This window comes from Zonotrichia leucophrys, chromosome 2 (genome assembly GCF_028769735.1).
Source record: "Zonotrichia leucophrys gambelii isolate GWCS_2022_RI chromosome 2, RI_Zleu_2.0, whole genome shotgun sequence".
Taxonomy (NCBI): Eukaryota; Metazoa; Chordata; class Aves; order Passeriformes; family Passerellidae; genus Zonotrichia; species Zonotrichia leucophrys.
Genome location: NC_088171.1, coordinates 121,183,814 through 121,203,908, shown reverse-complemented (window position 1 = coordinate 121,203,908; position 20,095 = coordinate 121,183,814). Strand labels below are relative to the sequence as shown.

At 37.9% G+C, this 20,095-nt stretch overlaps 1 protein-coding gene across 1 annotated transcript in view; it reads left to right on the top strand.

Moving 5' to 3' along the window:
* Positions 1-19,491, top strand: part of LOC135442939 (ATPase family AAA domain-containing protein 2-like) — a 28,074-nt gene extending 8,583 nt beyond the window's left edge. The window contains exons 2-21 of the mRNA XM_064703211.1: positions 1,431-1,539; positions 2,409-2,520; positions 2,701-2,816; positions 4,051-4,225; positions 4,839-4,927; positions 5,276-5,435; positions 6,614-6,704; positions 7,118-7,433; positions 8,019-8,144; positions 8,620-8,800; positions 10,242-10,427; positions 11,650-11,785; positions 11,929-12,125; positions 13,361-13,520; positions 13,918-14,044; positions 14,103-14,188; positions 14,735-15,025; positions 15,737-15,858; positions 17,869-17,997; positions 19,453-19,491. Of these exons, the coding sequence (XP_064559281.1) occupies positions 1,431-1,539; positions 2,409-2,520; positions 2,701-2,816; positions 4,051-4,225; positions 4,839-4,927; positions 5,276-5,435; positions 6,614-6,704; positions 7,118-7,433; positions 8,019-8,144; positions 8,620-8,800; positions 10,242-10,427; positions 11,650-11,785; positions 11,929-12,125; positions 13,361-13,520; positions 13,918-14,044; positions 14,103-14,188; positions 14,735-15,025; positions 15,737-15,858; positions 17,869-17,997; positions 19,453-19,491 (2,948 nt within the window). The remainder of the gene's footprint in view (positions 1-1,430; positions 1,540-2,408; positions 2,521-2,700; positions 2,817-4,050; positions 4,226-4,838; positions 4,928-5,275; positions 5,436-6,613; positions 6,705-7,117; positions 7,434-8,018; positions 8,145-8,619; positions 8,801-10,241; positions 10,428-11,649; positions 11,786-11,928; positions 12,126-13,360; positions 13,521-13,917; positions 14,045-14,102; positions 14,189-14,734; positions 15,026-15,736; positions 15,859-17,868; positions 17,998-19,452) is intronic.
* The last annotated feature ends 604 nt before the right edge of the window (positions 19,492-20,095 follow it).

The following is a 20,095-nucleotide window of genomic DNA, read 5'->3' as shown; positions in this document are numbered from 1 at the left end:
TTTGAAATAAAATACATGCATATTCTCAACTTTAAATTTCTTACCTTCATTCTGCCAGCACCTTTTCTAAAATGTCTTTATCCTGTGTACATGCTATTAATTTTTAATTTTTTGGATCCTTATTGTTTTCCAGTAAAAATATGACCTATCTAGCCTTGAAAAAATAGTAATTAAAGAGACTTTATATTCTTACTGAAGTATTTTACCGTTCTCATTAAAAATCAGGTGTGTGTTTTTTCACTTCTATTGTGCATTGATTAACCCCTGCCTGCCTTGAAACTTCTCCTGAACTTAGAGATGGGTGATACACATGCTGTCTTCTGCCTCTTTGACTATCCTGCTTTATCTTAAACTTGTTTGTGACATTATTCTAAATTCTTTGCTTTCAACAGCACCTAGAAGATGTGAGACAGATTCTTCAGTCCAGTCTTCATCTGTCTCAGAGAGAGATTCATGCAAAGGGAACAAAAGGTTTGTGTATGGTTAAGTAATAGTTTTTCTGTCTCAATAGTGCTGACTCAATAATGCTTTCAAGGGGTTTTGGACCGGTGGCAAATAAGATAATTATTATTATTGTGGTAGTCTAAGAGTATAAAGAAAACAAGCTGGCAGTGGCAGGCCATTCTTTTTACTAGCCATCAGATCTTATTTGGGAATGCAGTACTTATGGTCATTGATAAGGTGATGATGAGGGTTGTGGCTAAGATTGTGTAACTGAAGTTAATTTGTTGGGTAACTGAAGCCAGAATCTCCCTCTGAAAACCTTAGACTATTTAATCTTGAGAGATGAAAGTTGTTTTCTTAAAACCAAAGACAATTTAGTTAGAGGGAGAGCCTGCATGGAAGTTTTAATGGATTTTTTTTTAATCACTCAAACACTGATTCTGATGTCTCTTTGGAAACAGTTCATGTTTCTGTTATGAAACTATCCTTAAACCAGAAAAATATTAAATGAAAATCTAATTTATGAATTGCAGTATTAATAACAAAGGAGTGTCAGATCATTCAAACAGAGCACGGAGAGTGCCTTCCCTTGCTAAATAGGAACACTTTGTTTAGTATCATTGAAAGCAGACAATTATGGAAGGAAGGGGTTTTGAAGTCAAGTTTTTAAATAAGTTTAAAATGTTGATGTTTCACAGAGTGGCTACATAATGCTAAGTGAAACTCGATTTGTGTGACTGAGAGAGAGACTGGATAAAAGGAGTAACATGATTGAGAAATTTCTTTGCACACTAGTGATACATTTTACCTTCCTAAGAAAAATCAAATATTGCTGTCACAAGGAAAATCACATAATGTGCTTTGAAATAAGATAAAATTTCCAATGATCTGAAAACTTTGTATATTTCAAAGTACACGCTGAGCTAGTGTTCACTTAAATTTTGGTATTACTTGGAGTGCATTTTAATTTTTTACTTGTTTGAATGTTTCCAGACAGAGATATGGAGTCCTCAGCAGTGATTCCTTTTCCTCTTCTGATGATGATGAGGATTTTGAAATACAGAAGAAGAAGAGAAATTTAAGGAGGTTAATGAAATTAGTGAATAGGGGAGGGAGGAGTGTACCTGGGAGGACTTTGCATATTCCTAATTATGAAGTGTTGCTATCTTAATCTTGTACCTTTTCAAAATTATCATACCTGTTGGTATTGACAACTCTAATTGGAGTCTCTTAGACTGGATTTTTAGGATTGACTTTTAATAAGAAATTTAATTTCCAGGTGGGGATGGGAGGAAACACAGAGATACACATGTTGATGTATTTTCTTGATGTAAAACTTCATTGCTGCTGTGTTTTGCTGTTGTTGTTTCAAAGCGAAAACCACTATAAGAGAAAATAGGGGAAATAGATTTTGTTACTTAACAAATGTTCTTGGAATATTAATTTAATAACAGTCTAACAAATGGATTTTCAGCTGACATCTTTCAGATGTGTATCTTCTGGCACACACATTCCAAAGTCCTCAGGAAAGCCCAGAGTTGAGGGCAGCCTTTATAATGTTAACACCCACTGAAATAAGTGTTCTGGGCTGTAACTTTTTGAAGGTAAAAGCTAAAACGATTTGAAAGATGTCAGTGTGTTTGGGAAGGGGAGGAATTCTTCCATCATAATAACTGTGGTCAGTCCATGGTCTCCACATATGGAGAATTGTTCTAAGCTTGAATTCCTATATGTGCTGTGTTAACTGGCTTGGATATTCATAAGTGGTAATGTTAAAATAATTAATTCGTTTAATGTCTGGAGAGACCATTTTCCTTTATCTACTCATAGCCATTAAATGTAAAACACCGGAATGAGTATTTACCGATTTAGGAAGTTCATGCTGATTTATAAGGTCTTTAGAAAATCAAAAATGTTCTATCTGCATTGTAAGTTGGAAAGCACCTTTTTTCCTCACTTCAAATCAGATCTCTTCTGGTCAGCTTTCAGAAGTGTGCCTCAACAGGAGCTGACAAGGATACCATGAAAACTGGAGGAAGTCTGGCTGACATGGAACAAATGCAAATAGATGGTTCAGTAAGTATTTTTGATTCATTGTGGCAGTGAGACATTTACAGTATTTATGAAAGCTTCTAGTAATGGTCCATCTATACCTTCCTTGAGTTTTCTCTCAAGCAATCCAGCTTCTCATGGAACCTTATCAAGGCTGCACCTTTCCTTAACATATAAAATGTGTTCTGTTGACTTCATCTTTAGGTACAGTTTGATGGCGTGGGTGGTCTTGCTGACCACATTTCATCTTTAAAAGAGATGGTCATTTTTCCATTGCTTTATCCCGAAATCTTTGAGAGATTGAAAATTGAACCTCCAAGGTAATAGACACTGTTTAAAACTCTTAAGTTCTAATTTACCTATTTTTAGGAGAATTCAACTGGGGCATCAATTAGTTTCATGCTTCCAAATTCTCAGCAGTTGATATTTTTTCAACAGTAGTAAAATGTAATTTAAAAAAAAAAAATAGAATCCATATATATTATGTTGGCCCGAAGATTTACTGCAGGGTGAGGCCAACCTATCAAAGTGTCTTGCCTTTCAAAGGCAGAATTGGGGATTTTTTCTTTATAGCTCTAAATGGAAGTGGACTCGATTTGTTTGTAAGCAGGAAGTACTTTCTACTCAAAGTCAAATGTTTGTTTAGTGAAAGTCCACTTGTCTCTGTCACCAACTCTTTTTTTTTTCAAGTTCTCAAGTATCACTTTTGCAACTGATAGGATATGCAGCTAGAAACTTGCAGTATTTGTTGTACTTGAGCTAAAATAAGAATCTGTCCTCTTTTTGCAGAGCTAAGTGGCTTCTGTGTTAAAAAAAATACCAGTGTTTTACTTGTTAGCTTTATACATTCTTGGTCAACAAAACTCAGTCATGGCATATTGAATTAGGACCTAAAATTCTTTGCCTTCAGTAACTTAAAAAGTATTTCAAAATAGAAAGAAAATATTTCTGTGCTTTGCTTCTTCATTAATTGAAATTCTTTTTTGAAGCAGCAGTGCTTTTCTAGTTGAGGTAAATGCAGAAATGCAGAATATCTTTCCAGCTTTAGAATACTTTTTCCTTTATCACCAGCAAAGGGAAGCCAATTCCAGTAACTCAAAGCTTTTCAAAGGGGAATAAAATGTTTTACTGTAAAACCTTGACTTATTTGAAAAAAAAAAAGAATATGGAGTGCATAATTGAAAAATGAACCGATGATTCCTAAGTTAGCCTAGTCTCAGATTCTGCATTGGAAGTTTGTTCTTGTTTGGTTCCAGCCACCCCTGCTGGATTGCCAGAAGTTTTGAGAGTGGCCTTTTAGGATGCTGCAAGCTTTTATCAAGGTTTTATATTTCCTCATTATCCTCTTTACTGATTTTTTTGCTGCCTTGGAGAATTGTGCAGGAACATTTTTGACTTTTCTTATACTTCAGCAATTACTGCAATCTTCTGCGTGAGGTGTTTTATTTAGGAGAGCAGAGTTATGTGTTTTAAGGATGGGGTTTGTAATAGGTGCTTTTCCATGATGTTTTTTTCTTATGTGACTTTTTAAAAATTTTTTTTATTTAATTGCAGAGGCTGTCTATTCTATGGTCCACCGGGGACAGGAAAGACACTGCTTGCTCGTGCACTTGCTAATGAATGCAGTCAAGGTGACATGAGAGTGACCTTTTTTATGAGAAAAGGTGCTGAGTGCCTGAGTAAATGGATAGGAGAATCTGAACGACAGCTTCGTACATTATTTGAGGAGGTAAGGTTCAAATTTGGCATGTGTTCTGTCTGAGTTGGAAATAAATTTCTATGGTCTACATGTTTTGTCAGCTCTTTTCACTGAAATGAGATTGTCACTGTTTCCTTTTTCAGTGAAGTTTTAGGGGTTGAAATCTTCATATGTATTGGGAAAGATTAGTAAAGGAAATAATAAAATCCTGCAAAGCACCACCACTACCACCCCCCTCTCCCCCAAAACAACAAACCCAACAGCCTCCCAAAAAGTCACAAAAACTGTTTCAAGAAGTAAGATGTGGTGGCTTAAGATCAGAGGGAAAGAGATGCAGGCTGAAAGCAGGGTCATTTAAACTGAAAACACAGAGTTGCTTCCAGAACCTGTAACTTAGCTAAGTCCTGTCTCTGTTCTTGTGGCTGCCAGTAAAAACTTCTGATGTGGTTTGTTTCTTGTCACCGAGTCTCCTTGAGTCAATGGAGACTGCTGTCTTCTGTTACTCATTCCACTTTACTCTGTTAGCTCAGTTAAGAGAGTCTGTAAAATTTAGTTACCTTTCCAACCATGATGTTTTTCATGCATTTTCTCTTTCAAATAGGGCTGTTTTCCTGATGTCAATATTCCTGTGTTTTCATTGTAGGCCTACCAGATGCGACCTTCAATTATTTTCTTTGACGAGATTGATGCTCTGGCTCCTGTACGGTCCAGTAAACAAGACCAAATTCATAGGTAGGATATGTTTTGTATCTACATAGAAGCTGCTTTATATTTTTGAAAAAGAGATGGCAACTTATTTAACTTCAAGTGTCACATTTCATTTTTCCTAAAAATTAGTAATTCCATGCAAATGAATCTCAGAGATTTTTAAACAGTAATTGAAAACAGTTTGCTGAGCTTGATATCAGCAAAAGGTCTGTGTTACCTTCCCTGTATTTTATTACTACTTAAAATGAGTCTTTTTCTAAACAGCATCTCATCAGTAAAAACTTGTCCTTTTTGAGTGATCATTGGACAAGGTTACGTGTAACTGAAGAAAATTTACTAAGCTGGTGAATGAAAACCATATTTTTCTGTTAGCTCTATTGTGGGGACACTTCTGGCACTTATGGATGGCTTAGCCAGCAGAGGAGAGGTTGTGGTGATAGGAGCCACCAACAGACTGGATTCTATAGATCCTGCTTTGCGAAGACCTGGGCGCTTTGAACGAGAATTCCGCTTCAGTTTGCCAAACAAAGAGGTCAGAACTTCAAATCAACCTTGCGCTTCTGTGGCAAAGTCCATCTTCATGACAAATCCCTGTAATAAGGCAGCATTGTGCTGCAGTGCAAGTCTCCATCTGTAGTGTACAGTTTGGACAAAGCCATAGGGAGACAAAAAGGGATATTGGAGAAATTTCATTGTAGTGTACAGGACAGACCTGGCACTGAGTATATATGATTAGGGTGATTTCAACACGTAGTTGATTCTCTACTTAGTTTTGGTTTCTCTGTGACTGGTGAAGAAAATGGGATGCTGATAGTGACTGAAATGTTTAAGAATGGGTATATTAATTAGTTTTAAACTACCCCTCTAGCATCTTGAAATCAAAAGAAAGGGTGAGAGAATGCCTCCTTGGTAGCAAAAACTTTGATCAAGGCTGATGCTAGAGCTAATTAAATATGTTGGGATCTTACTGGAAGTTATTGACAGGGACTTGGAAAAAGATGTGAAGGATACTGCACAGGTGCAGGGCTTGGGAAGCTTCTATGGCAATAGTTAAGTAATATAAAAATGGGTAAAATAAAAAGATTGAAAGGCGGGAGATAGCATGCAAAACTGGTGACCTCTTTTTTGTGTTTTCTCACTGGCTGTCTCTGATATTTCTTATCACTTCTTGGAAAAAGGACAAAAAGGCTTATTGGATTAAAAACTAGTAAAAGTGCACAAATATTTTTCTCCAGCTTTCATTGGCTTTCAGGAAGAGGAGATGAGGTGCCATTAAAAAGATCTAATGCATGATTCTCTACTGTGATAGAGTTCTATAAATCTGCCATAATTAATCTGTGTGCTAAAAGTTTCATGAAATTTTACTTAATTTGAGAGAATTTTCTTTGATGAAAACACTGCAAATAAAGATTTTACAATGATTTTTTTCTTTGGAATCATTGGGTCTCACACATGGGAAAACTCACCTTTATGGTACATGTAAATGCCTTTTACTTTACTGCAGCCCCCAGCAAGAGTTTAATGTAACAAGTTCAGAATTCTTAAATTTCCTGCTTGAAGAAGCAGACAGTGTATTTTAAAATTTAAAATACTAAAAGGTTTAGCAGATAAGAAAAGCATTTGTATTGGTATGAGGGATTTTGTGGGTTTGTGTTGTCATTGTTCCTTTAAAAGAAAACTTAAAGCAAACTAAAATGCAACTGTTTCCAGGCAAGAAAAGAAATTTTCAAAATTCACACACGAGACTGGAAGCCGAAGCCATCGGACCACTTACTTGAAGAGCTGGCTGAAGAATGTGTTGGTGAGCTTGAAAACTGTGGGTTGCCACATGTGGCTTGAGTCCTAGGGAACCTGAGCTTGTAGCAGGCAGCACTCGAGCTCTTGTACCTTGTGGCAGAGGGAGGCAGTGAGGAGAAACTTGGCATGGGAGCAAATTTCAATTTTCTTTTTGTCTCTCAGAACATTGAATGGGTTTGTGACATCTTTCCCAGGAACAAAGTTTTGAGCAGCAGGCTGCTGCCTAAGTGCAGGATATTAGGCTGTGAGGCATGTAACATAACTTTTCTGTGGTGCAGCTACTCTTTAAATTGTCTCTTAGCCTGGTAATTTTTGGCTGCATAAAAAGTCTTTCAGTGTTGCCCTTTAGAAGTATTGGCCTAGAATTCTGTTTTGTCTGAGATTGGCATAACATTTGATTCCTGTTTTGTTTATTAGGATACTGTGGTGCTGATATTAAAGCCTTATGTGCCGAAACTGGTCTCTGTGCTTTGCGGCATCGCTATCCTCAGCTATACGAAAGCAGACAGAGACTGCAGATAAACATGGATTCAATTAAAATAAAAGCAAATGATTTTTCCATGGCCATGCAGAAGACTGTTCCAGCTTCACGGAGGGCTGTGCCTTCCCCTGGGCAAGCACTATCAGCTATTTCAAAGCCACTGTTAGAAGACACCCTGGAAAGGATTTTACAAACCTTGCAGAGAGTATTTCCCCATGCTGAGCTTGCACTAAAGAAGGACCAACAGCAAGGTAGAACATCTACATCCACTTGTTTTAAAATCTGCCAGAGCAAAAGCTTGTGATCTGGGTAATCAACATACACAAATGTACTCAGATGTACTAGCAGCACAATTTTATAATTTGTGTGTGCCCAGTGCTGGGTGGGAGCTGTGAGTGACATGCAAAAGCAGTCAAGAACTACACATTCTCTGCTGGAGACCCTGTTTCTGACAGGAGCTAACATCACATTTATTGCTTGCGGAGAGGAACCTAAGCTTTAAATTATTACCAAGTCTTTTCAAATAAATGTTTAAAGCAGGAGAAATGTTTTTCAAGTGTCTGGGAGCTACATAAGTTGTTCCTAACCATCTTTATTCTAAGGAGAAAAACTCACAAGTTTTTGTCAACAGAGAGATAATACCTGATGCAAATCATGGGACATAGGACAGCTTTGTAGAGACTTGTGCATTCTCTTTTGATTTGTGGTAGAATGAACTCCTCAGGAAATAGCATTCAAAGGATGAAATACAAGAGAAGTGTTTTTCAGCACCGATTTTGAAGGTGTATTAATGCAAGACAGAGATGGACTATGCAGGAAAGTTAACAACCCTCTCCTCTCTTTAAATCCTATTTTAGGAAATTATGTGATTGATAGTGATGAGGAATCACCATCAATCTCTGAAGAAAAGCAGACTCATAAAACATGTGATCACAAGAAGGCAGAATTCCTCACTTTCAGCAGGTACGTTTGTCCCTGTTATGGCTCTGTTTTTAAGACAGCTGAGTGTGTAAACTGTTTGGTGTGAGGGATGCTAGATGAAGGAGCTGAAGGGTGTGTGTGGGGTGATCAATATTTGCCAGACATAAGTGTGAAGGTTCAGCTGGTTACTCCTGTTCTGAGTACATTGCCCTGACCCATCAAACTGAACTGTTGTGTGCGTATTTGGCTGGACAGTCCCACTCTGGGATTTAAGAGCTGTTACTTAAACCCAGCCAAAAGAGTTGCAGATCTGCTGGGGACTGGCAGGATTTCTAGCAGAGGCAAAGTACCAGTTTATGAGAAAGTAGGCCTTGATAGTTTTCCTGTTCATAGGCCAGCTTATTATTTTGTGGAACAGGGAGAGTATTTACAAAACAAAGTGCATAGGAAAAAAAATTAATGTCTATTTTCCTATTCATCACTCATTTTTAAACTTGTTTTCTACTTATTGCTGTAGAAATCCTCGTGACCAACCAACATCTTACAGGCCACGCTTCTTACTAATTGAAGAGCCAGGATCTGGGCAAGCTTCTGATTTGGCAGCTGCAGTAATACATTCCCTGGAAAAGTTTCCAATTTATTCACTAGATACACCAACTTTGTTTGCTAGCACATTACCAGATGAAACATGTGTACAGGTAGCTTTTTTTCTTGTTAGTCTCATAGGATTAGTGTATAAACTAGTGAAGTAAGCAAAAGTCATTTTCAATATAAGTGGCCTGATTTAAACGTGCTGTTTTGTTTACTTTTGTCTGAAAATCCACTTTTCCGATAGAATGACACCACGTAAGGATTTTATACATAGCCATGTTATCCATTTGAAATGTAACAGGGAAAACATTACTAGAAGCTCAGGAAGATGGGAATTGCTGCTGATAAACCTCTCTTTGTGGCAAGAAATCCTGCTGGTCTCATGGGGGATTTAGAAAGTTGGTTTTGCTCCTTCTTAAGAGTCTGTGCTACCAGTAGATGGCTCTGCATCGACCTGACAGCATGTCAGTGTACATTCTGTAGCCTCTTTTTTTAATTGTTTGTAGGGCAGCCAAGGTTTTGAGGCAAATAATTTTTTCTTTGTTTGGAGTTTTTTACATATGCAGCTTTTAATGCTGCAGTACATGCAGCAAAAGTGTTAAAATTCATGGAATACTTAGATTTGTATGGTATTGAGTTTTCATTAACTAGGAAAAGGAAATGTAAACAATGTAGTGCTGTTTTGCTTTTTTACTTTTGGGCAGTAAATCCACTTTCTTTTTTGGCATCACTGTGTTAAAATATTGTTATCTCTAGTAGCAGCATTTCAGAGCTGTACAAGTTAGATCAGACACATTATGTGACTGGATACTCATTTGTCACATAGGAGGAGCAAGTCTTTTTCAGATTGTTAATCTGAAGTGGTGCATGGAGAAGTTTGTTGTGTGAAAGGACTGTTCCATTTCCCTCATGCAGTAGATGTGAGTTGTCTTCTGTGATTGAGGTGCCATCTGTAGGCAGTGGCTTGTGTTTTTTCTAAGCCCACGTTTGGTAATGAGAGGCAGTGAGTGATTTAGCTCTTCAGACAGTCTAAGGACTGGTCACCTCTCATAAAATGTGCTTGAAGTTATGAATTATAGCCAGGCACTTTGTACTGTGTTAGCCCTCATCTTTTCACATACACCTTTGTTTGTTGAGCCTGTGCTCCAGTCTGAATTGGGTGTGTGTCCCTTCTGAACTGAAAATTATGTAGCTGCAGTTGTGTAGTGATTTCTCCAGGCAAATACATCTTGCTGAAGAGTTAGCTTTGGGTTTTTTTAGGCACACTACTACACTGAGTGAGGAGTTCTTAGGCTCTTTAGAGTTATTTTATAACTAAGTAGTTTTGAAATCAGGCAGAGATTCAAATCTGTTACTCTCTGCATAAAAATGTCCATATTGGAGTCAAAGTGCAAATTTTACCTGATTATTAAGGAGTATTTTATCAATTTGTCTTCATGTCTTGTGTTTATACTTATTTCATAAGGTAGTTTCACTGCTATCTACTTATTTAGTAGTCTGTTGTATGTGGTGGAGTTCTTTTATCCAAAAAACCTTTCATTTTACTAGTTGATGAGAGAAGCTCAGAGATCAGCACCGAGTATCATATATGTCCCACAAATCCCTTCATGGTGGGACACTATTGGAACTACGCTGAGATCTGTTTTTACAACACTACTGCAGAACATCCCAAGGTTTACTCCAGTTTTATTCCTTGCAACATCTAATGTACAACTGAGAGATCTCCCAGAAGAGGTATTACAGCCGATACTTTTCTTCCTTTGTTACTCAATTCCTTGATAATTTATAATTCCTGAAGCATTAGAGTTACATGCCTCTCTTAAGCAAATTCGTAGCTGTTACTCAAGCATCCAAACCCAGCCCCTTAAAACTTGCTTAGACAAAACAGTGCTGAAAGCATTTGCCTAATATTTTCTGAGTAAAAATTGACTTTGATCCAGCTTTTTCTCCCTTCTCACATACTCAAGATTATTAGACAGATGTATGGACTTGCTTCCAACAATGGTTTTGGTGGTTTCAAGGTGGTTAGCTGTGTCCTTAGTGAAGAGTGTGGTGCTTGAAAAGTAGCTAGGAAAGAAAGACTGTTTTTCTGAAAAGATTTTTACTGAAAAGTCAGATATATTTTTGCTGAAAAAATACAGAGGTCACAGTGTTATTGATGGAATGTAATTTCAAATGTAAGCTTATTAAAAAAATTGCTTCCTTCATAGAGGTGAGAACTCAACATATTAGAAAGCTAAGTTTCAGTTTCTGTTTAAGCAACTTGGAAATCAATTTTTAGGTGTATTCTTTAACAAAATTCCTCAAGAAGACATGCTAAGCCTTGTAGACATGTGAGACTGCCCATTAAAGGAAGGTGTTCAAAATGTGAATGTGTTGCTCAGATTATATTGTCTGAGTAACAGAAGTTTTCATACTGTTAATAACTGCCTTCTAAAATAAAGATTGAAATCCCTTCCATAATTTTTGGTAGTAGAAATAGAAAAATGGAATACAACTTGGAAGTATTTAAATTGAGACACTTCATTTAAATTAATTGAAAATAAAACCAGAGAAAGCCCAATCACCTTACTAAAAAGCCAGCACTTTTCCTCTGAGCCTTGCCATTTTCCCTCTGTAGCTGCCATAAAGATTCAAGCCAAAGGACAGCAAGGCACATAAATGGAAAATAAGCAGCCTTGGGGATGGTAAATCCCCAGTCACTCCTTTCTCAGTTGTTTATCATTCAGTTTCTTCATGGAGTTTAAAATCTAGAATGTGATCCTTAGAAAAGGCACTTGAAATTGCCATGCTATAAAAACCTAGTCTTTTAAGGCCACAAAGATAACTGTCAATTTATAGTCTGCCCAGATAAGTATTCAGTTTAATTCAGAGAGGTACTAATTTGTTTGGAAGAGAATATAAGAAGTGTGCATGGCCTTGTATAACTGAAGTATATTTTCTCTTCATGCCTTAGATAAAAGCATTGTTTAATAATGAATATGAAGAAGTTTTCAGAATCCCGCGTCCGACCTGTGCTGAGAGAAGACGTTTTTTTGAGGACTTAGTTATGAAGCAAGCTGCTCAACCTCCTGCATTAAAAACCAACACAAGTGAGGAGGATACTCTACATATAATACTTTGTTAACTCTATGTTAACAGTTAATACAGTATTTGCTTGGTGATCATTTTCTATTAATGAATGTGCTTGTATATGAGTGCCATCAACTACCTACAACTTTCTGATTCAATTCAGCTTGCCAGCCTTTGGAAGTGCTGCCTGTAGCACCACCACCTAAGCCTCGAAAGCTGACAGAGGAAGAAATAAGACAGTTGGAAGAGCAGGAAGAGGATACATTGCGTGAACTCAGGATTTACTTAAGAGATGTGGCTCAAAGACTTGTCATTGACAAACGTTTCAAAATATTTACAAAGCCCATTGTCTCAGAGGAGGTTAGTATTGACTTATAATGCCATTATAACTGTGTGTATTCATAATTCCTCTGTGTTTATGTTTCTTGGTGTTCTTGTGCTCTTTCTAGGAAGGTTTATCTTTCATGTTAGGACCATACTATTCTGATTTTCCAAGAAGAAAGAAGTGAATTTTGCTTTTACTTGACTCCTTGAGACTCTCAAATGTTTATTATTTGTGTATTCACTGAAAGTCCTATGTTCTTTCTAAAAGGTCTTTAAAACTTTAGAATATTTCAGTTAGAAGGGATCTACAAGGAAGGTCTAGTACAAGTGCCAGTTACACCAAATACCGACACAATTTGCCCATGGAAAGGTTTGGATACATAGGTATGTTACAGCACTAAAAAGCTGAGGGATCACTTTATATTTATAAAAATACCTAAAGAGCTGCTTTAATAAAGTCTAAAGCTCTTTGATTAAATAGTTTCTGTGAGAACAGAAGCAACAGTTTGTCAAATGAATTTTCAGATACTATTCCAGTTTCATCTGTGGTTTTTCTCAGTACATAATCAACCATGAGGGCTGTTGTTTTTCTTGCTCCCATACACTTCTCATTGAATATTTTTTCTTGCTCCCATACACTTCCCATTGAATTTATTGAATAAGTCTCTGCCGGGGCATGTACTTCAAAGTCAGTTGTAGTTTTAAGACAGCTGTGCATTTCAGCAAAGTCCCATTCCCCTAAGCATCCACTCACTTTTCTTTTTCTTTCCTTTAGTTTCCAAGGTGTGAATAACCTGTAAACATATAGATCATCTAAAGTAGTCATTAGGCTCCTTTTAAGCTCTAAGTAAAGGAATTGACTTTTCTGGGTCCAGTTATCTCATTCTAGAGTAGATGTTTAGGACAGGTGCTTCAAAGGTGCAAATCCTGCAGTTTTTTTCTTGCTGCCAACAACAAAGAGAATCCAAGATGACATTACTGAGAAAGGTTTCTCTGCTGTGATTTTCTAAAAGGAAGTGAAATGCATCCTGCCAGTTCCCCTCTCTGCTCCACACATGCTTCCGACCACCCTGCTTCTTTTTTCCCCCTCTCCTGGTTTGTCTCTCCAAAGACCCCTGAAATACCTTTTCTGTTTTCAAGAAGCTGGTTATTTTCTGCATCTTTGAGGGTGTTATAAATATTTGGGTCTTTTATGAAGTCCTTTATTTGACTTTATGAAAGTCATTAATTTTTGTAGCTTAAATCTCAGAGCATGCATATTTAATTTGTAGGCACCCAATTACAGGGACACCATTAAACAGCCCATGGACCTCTTGACAGTTCTCTCCAAGATTGACATGCACCAGTACTTAACAGCAAGAGATTTTCTAAAGGACATCGATCTAATCTGTAGCAATGCTTTAGAGTACAAACCAAATAAAGGGCCTGCAGGTATGGGTGTATTTTTATGCCTAATTTGGAAAAATTTCAGATGTATAAATTGATTGATTTTGTCTGTGGAAATTTAGTAATCCCACAGTGGATATGGTATCACATAAATTTAAAGAGCCCCATTAGACAATTTTAAACAACACCAGAGAGCATTTCTTGCCAGGTTGTAAATGTTTTAGTATTAAATATATTGTTTGGGTATGGAATTGTGATAGATATGTTCATTGATAACTAGTGCTTTTTCTTAAATAATAACTTTTCTGGTTTTATTCTGAAAATACAGACTGAGATAATCTTTCAGAACCTGCACATGAAAAAAAAAGTCATTCTAATTAACCAAAATAAAGAGTTTCATTGACTGGTAGAAAATGCTCAGTTCTGGCTGTAAAAATTTCAGATCATTTCCTGAGGCACAAAGCTTGTACTTTGAGTGATACTGCATATTCCATAGTGAGGAATGAAATGGATGAAGGTTTTGAGCAACGCTGCCAAAAAATTAAAGACTCTCGTAAGGAAAGAGGTATGTTTTTTGATGCTCAGGATTTTAAGACTTGTCTCATGCTTTGTAACCAGCCATACAAGACCCAGTTCTTCGCACTGCGGGTGTAAGAAAGCAAACCCAAAGTGTAATGAGAAATGGAAGATGCCCACAGCACCTGTGGACACTGGTACTTCCTGCTCTAATGGCTAGTTGCATTTTATTCAGTCTTTTTTGGAGAAGTTGCTAAAGTCACTGCTACCTTCTCTGTTCCTGTGGCCTAAAAGCAGGTTCCTGTGATGCTTGGTTCTTCACACCAGAGGCATTGCATTTTTCATTGTACTGCTTCAAATTGTGGGGTAAATCCTGAGGTCATTCATTCAGTATGGTTCTGAAATTAATTGCACTGGCTGCATGACATTGTAAGAGCCTGGCCTTGATGTCACAACTGACATTTAATGGCACCTACATCTTGAAGTTCCAAACATTGTCTGTGTCTGTTTTGAATATTTAACTAGTTTTCAGATACATGAAACTGTTTTTCCCTATCCTGCCTGTAATATCTCTAATAGAGAACTGATCTCGTTAACTTGCAACCTTTTCTCTAGACACACGCAGGGAGATGGTACTGAAGCTCCTGTGGTTATTTTCCTTGCAAGATGCTGCTGCTGCATTTTGAAGAAAGAACTGCTTTGGGAATGTTTTGGATTACGGTTTTTTTGGTATTTCTTTGTAGATAAGTCAAAAAGAAAATGCAAAATGAAGGAAGACTCTTCAAGTGTCTCAGTAAAGAAGGAGAATGTTCAGTTTGTATCCTCCCAGGACAGTCCCATTGAAGAACATGAAAATGTACTTCAAGGACAACAGAAAAATGTGACAGAAAATGAAAGTGTGAGAGTGACCCTTGTGGCTAAATCCCCTGCTGGAGAAAAGAGTGTCATGCTTCCTGAATGTTCAGACCTAAGAGAGGAGAGTGAAATGCCAGATTGCCAAATAGCCAGAACTGTTGAAGATGCAGGTTCAAGTGGTAAGTGAAAGGTCAAACAGGTAATTTAGCTCCTTTTTGTTCTTGAGGAGGGTTACACTATTTATTAGGTTTTAGCCTTCTTGAATTTCATTCTGTTACTTCTTTTGTGTCTCTCTCAAATCAACACACAGTGTTCCTTGCATAATGATGTTTCTCCTGTAGTTACATTGGCTACAGCCATGGTTTTTTACAGTGGCTGGTTTTTTTTTTTTTTGATTCTACAGCTTATTTTCAAATGCTACCAAATTGTACAAGTTTCTTCCCAGTGATAAGCAGCCTAAGTGTAAACTGTACAGCTGTACTTAAAAGAGTGTGGACCCAGAGAACCCTGTGGAATAGAAGAATTATGTCCTAATATTTGGAATGTAAGATGTGTAGATGTGTTTCCTAACCTAAAATACTACTTTTTTAGACCATATTTGGTTTTTTTAACTTCAGGTTTACTGTGCAGTGCTGGAGTGGCAGCATGAATATTTTTTCTTAGTTTTACCATGCCTTTTTTCCCCTAGTGCTTTTTTTCATGTCTGAGTTCCTAGTTTTTATTGAGCAGCGCTAGAAGGATAGAAGTCAAGCATTTCTCTGTAATAAAAAATGGATAACAATTCTGTCTCTGTTACTGCAGAGGGCTAGTCTTTTCCAGGTACAGGATAATTCACTGATACTGTATTACAGATAAAGAAATCTTGATTTCAAAAATATGTGTAATTCCAGATTCACAAGTACATCATACAACTTGTGTGGGACATTCTCAAGTGGATGAGCAACTGCAAGTATGTGGAGAAGCAAAGAAAATTCACACACAGGGAGTGTCTGTGGATTACTCTGAACTTAGAGTAAGTCTAATTTCAATTTTGTTGATACTAAAGTAGCTTGCTTTCTTGCTACCTGTATGGTTGTCAATTAAGTCACTTGTTAACCAATGCCAATTCAAACAATGAGAGGGATATATAGCTTGTGAAATAATTCAGCCTGTAATGACTGTTGTTTCCAGAGCTGGTGTTGGTGGCTGCTTTTGCTTTTGGTGAACTGAATTTTAGGAGACTGTTCTCTTCCTAATTTTCAATGTAAAAATATTTGTTAAGTTTTAAGTTAGCTCACTGTCAACCTGCTACTGCTGTTGGCTAGCAGTTTTTATGATGGACTGGGGAGATGGGTATTTTGGTTTGCTGTTTGCATGCTTTCATTAATTAGGACCTGGAAAAGTACCTTGATTTTTAGCAGTGATGACTTTAAACCTGAAATTTGGAGGTTGATCAAAAGATCGTCTTGGATAAAGTACTAATATCTGCTTTTCTCAAATGCTTTCAAAATTCAGTGTTAGAATTTTACATCCATACAGTTACACATTTTTTCTAGTCCCCTGTAGGATAGAAGTTGTTATCCTAAGGTATAGTCAGGGAAAGGATCAAACATGGGCCTAGCTGCAGATGGAAGAGGAGGTTCCTTTGCATGAACTGGAGAGGGTAGAAGAATGACCTGCCCTCCAGGTGATATAGCCACAAGAAAAATTCAGGAAATTACTGGGTTGAATTTCTGGAGGTCAGTCAAAGCAGAGGAAGCTGCTGTTTACCTGCCACGATGAGAGGGAGTATTACTTGGTTGTTTCCCTTGTGCAGGGAGAAAGTTCCTTTGGTAAAAGGGCTCACCAGCATAATTTCTGTCACATTTTTAAGTGTTGATCTGAACTGTAGAGGTTGAATTAACTTTCCAAGGTGGCTTCCAGAGGAAGCAAATTTCAGGGGGTTGTGTTGTTCATGACTGCTTGTATATTAAAAAAGCTACATGGTTTTTTTCTAGAATCAGGATGCTAATGGCATGTAATCTGAATTTACTGCCTACTGACTGGAGAAGTGGTAGGGTAGAGCCCTTACTGATGTTTCTGCTCATATGTGTTTCAGCTGTGAAGAGAGGGCTGCAGCCATGAAACACATATTTTAGAAGTCTTGTTTCCATAACATGGGTGTCACTGGAACTCACTGCTTGTAGCAGAGAGCCCCTCCAAAATGGATCTGCTTGGTTTTGTACGGGGTTTTTGTTTAGTTGATTTTATTTGTTTTCTTGGGGGTTTCCTTTGGATGTGTGTTCACTTATTTGCTTCATATTAGGTGTAGAACTCAAATCTTGTGATAGCTGACATAAGGGAGGCTGAGTCTGATGGCAAGCAGGTGTGAGGCTATAATATTTTTGTTTGGTGTGGCTGCTCTCCAGATACATCTATACAGCCTCCCACTACACACAGCTACTGAACAGCCCCAGCAGTGCTGCTGATAGCTTGTTAGTGTTGCTTTCCCCAGATTACCACGTTCATGTCTTTGGTAACACAAGGAACTGTGTGAGAGACTGGTAATTTCTTACAGACTGCTGTGCTAGTTCATCGAAGGGTAGGAGCTGACTGATGTTAGTCACAGCACTGATTCAGCTAATGGGGGAGAGGTGAGCACCTAAAGATGCTTGTTTCCACCTGGCACAGCTCTGTCTGGGAGATCTGTAGGCTTGTTTCTAAAAATACATTTTCTAGGGCCCTGTATTGCATTTGTAATGAAATGCAACCATGACTTCCCTGAGGCAGCTCCTCAGTGACAAAGTGGATCGTGTCATTCTCCACTGTTCTAGAAGTAGTTGAATCACAGTTATGATCACTGATGTCATATAGTGATGAGTAAGAAAATCCTGTCTGAAATGTAAGCTTTTTCTCTGACATGTGGAATATTAATTTGCTTCCTCCAATTAAATCTTAAAGATACTTAATCAGTTTTCTGAAGTGCCACTTCTATTTAACAATGTAAGAAAATAGGATGTATCTTGTGCAACCCTGAATTGCAATTTCCATTTTTTTGCTTCAGCGAGTGCTGGATTTGGTCATTGTGGCAACTGAGAATGTCAGTATATCTCGCATGGAAAGACTCTATGCTCTTCTTAGTCAGTGCATTTACCGACATCGGGAGGACGATGACAAAACTGAGTTAGTGAAGGTAAATTTTTTGTCTTGTAGCCCTTTGTGTCACATGCTATTGTACATGTGTGTGTGGGTGTTGTGTATGTGTGTGGGTGCACTGTGAACATCATGCTTATTCAGCATTACTCTGTACAGCTCACTTGCCTGTCTCTCAAGGCTTTCATTTCAGCCTGGAAGACATTTATTCATATTGCAAAGCCTTTGTTGTATGTAGCATAATTTTTGACAGTTTCAGCAGGAAAAGGCTTGAAGGCAGAGTCCACCCACTCAGGGCTCTCAAACCATTTAACCTCAGTCTGTCAATAGTCTTCTCCAGAAGCCTTTCAGGGGTGGGAGATTGTAAAAGGAGGGTGCATTTCTGAGTGTGTCACTTCCTCTTTCTCCCCTTGGAGGCAGGCACATGTGGTAATGCTTGTATAGTAGTAATTCAGTTCTTGAAAAGAAATTAAGGATACAGCATAACAAGAACTTGAGACTTTTTTCTAGTCTCATCAGACTTTATTTTTAACTAGCATGGCCCAAGCATCTTTAATTTGACAAATGCGGAGTTTTCTGCCTATGATAGTTTGCTAATGAGTCAAATTCTCTAGTCTTTCCCTCTATGAGAGGATTTCTGAGTTGTCAGAACTAGGCAGAAATCTTCCACAGGCACCCATGGTCCCAGTTGGACATTTTCAGTTCATTAAGATAGGTTGGATATTCAGTCCTCAGCTTCAAGGCTTTTGAATCCCTTTGTCTTTCAGATGCTTGTGCCTGAGAATAGATGAAATTTGTTATGCCTCTCAGTCTGCCTTAAAAAAATGAGCAAGCCTGTTCTCTTTGGCCCTAGCCATCTTAATCTCTTCTTCCACAGCTGATAGTTAGAACAGACTCTGTTCTGATTGTGCAGGCCAGTCCTGAAAAATGCACCCACCCTTTTCTCATCTAGCATAATGATGTGGTGTGGTGTGAATAGGGAACTACTTGTGTTATCTCAGTGCTTTTGAGCTTTTGTGACTGGACTTGATTTTTTGATTTGTTTTCTACTTCTATCTTAACCAAAAAACACCTCCTCTTCAGAGTACCTTGCATGAACTGATCAGGGGCAACCTTTGCTGAATATGAAGAGAGAGACTTTAACAAGTACTTAATCAGAGTGCAGAAAAGAACAGTTCCAGCTTTTAGTTGTGGTTCTTTGGGAACTGCTGCTTTTCTCATTGTTGAAACCATCATTGATAAAGATCCATAGTCCCATAATATAGATTCCTCCAGTCTCTCTAGCCTGCTCTGTATTTTGGGTGCCTAATGATTTGTTTGAAGCTAACAGGTCTAGAAAGATGTTAGCACATGTATTGGCTAAACATGTATTGGCTAAACATTACTAATAATTTTAAATATCAACAGACTCTTGATTCTTTTGATGAAGAAGGAAACAAGGTTCTCTTGCTTGCATTCACACTGTGACTCCTGATTTGTCTTTTTTTCTTGTTAGGCAATGGTGAAAGAAATTGCAATGTTAAGTTATCTGTGATACTTGACTTCAGTATATTCCAATGTTGATGTACTTCTCCCAAATGGAAAAATTATGTTTAATGTCTCAGTAATTGCAACAACTAAGAACAGAAGAACAGGAGAAAGAAAGATCTTTTACTGTATGAAGGAAACCAGACATAACCTCCACTCTGACTATGGATCATCTCCTTGGACACTGGATGAAAGCCCCTTTCAAGACAACAATGTTTACTTTCCATGGAAACATCATGAAATTCTTCTAAAGGGTCCTGTTTCTGACTCCTGATATTGTCACAAAGCTTCCAAATATTTTTGTCACTGTGAGATGCGGGGACTGATTTTATTTTTCCTTTAACTTCTTCCTCTAATTTCTAATGAAGAGAAGTGAGCTGGGATGTTCTGGGTTCTGCACCTTGGATGCAGCAATCTTGGTTGTGTGTACAGACTGGAGAATGAGATGCTGGAAAGCAGTGCCACAAAAAGGACCTGGGTCCTGGTTGATGGTTGAATCTGAGCCAGCAGCCAGGAGGGCCAAGCATGTCCTGGGGTGCCTCAGGCACAGCATGGCCAGCCAGGCAAGGGAGGGGATTGTCCCACTCTGCTCTGCACTGGGGTGGCTTCCC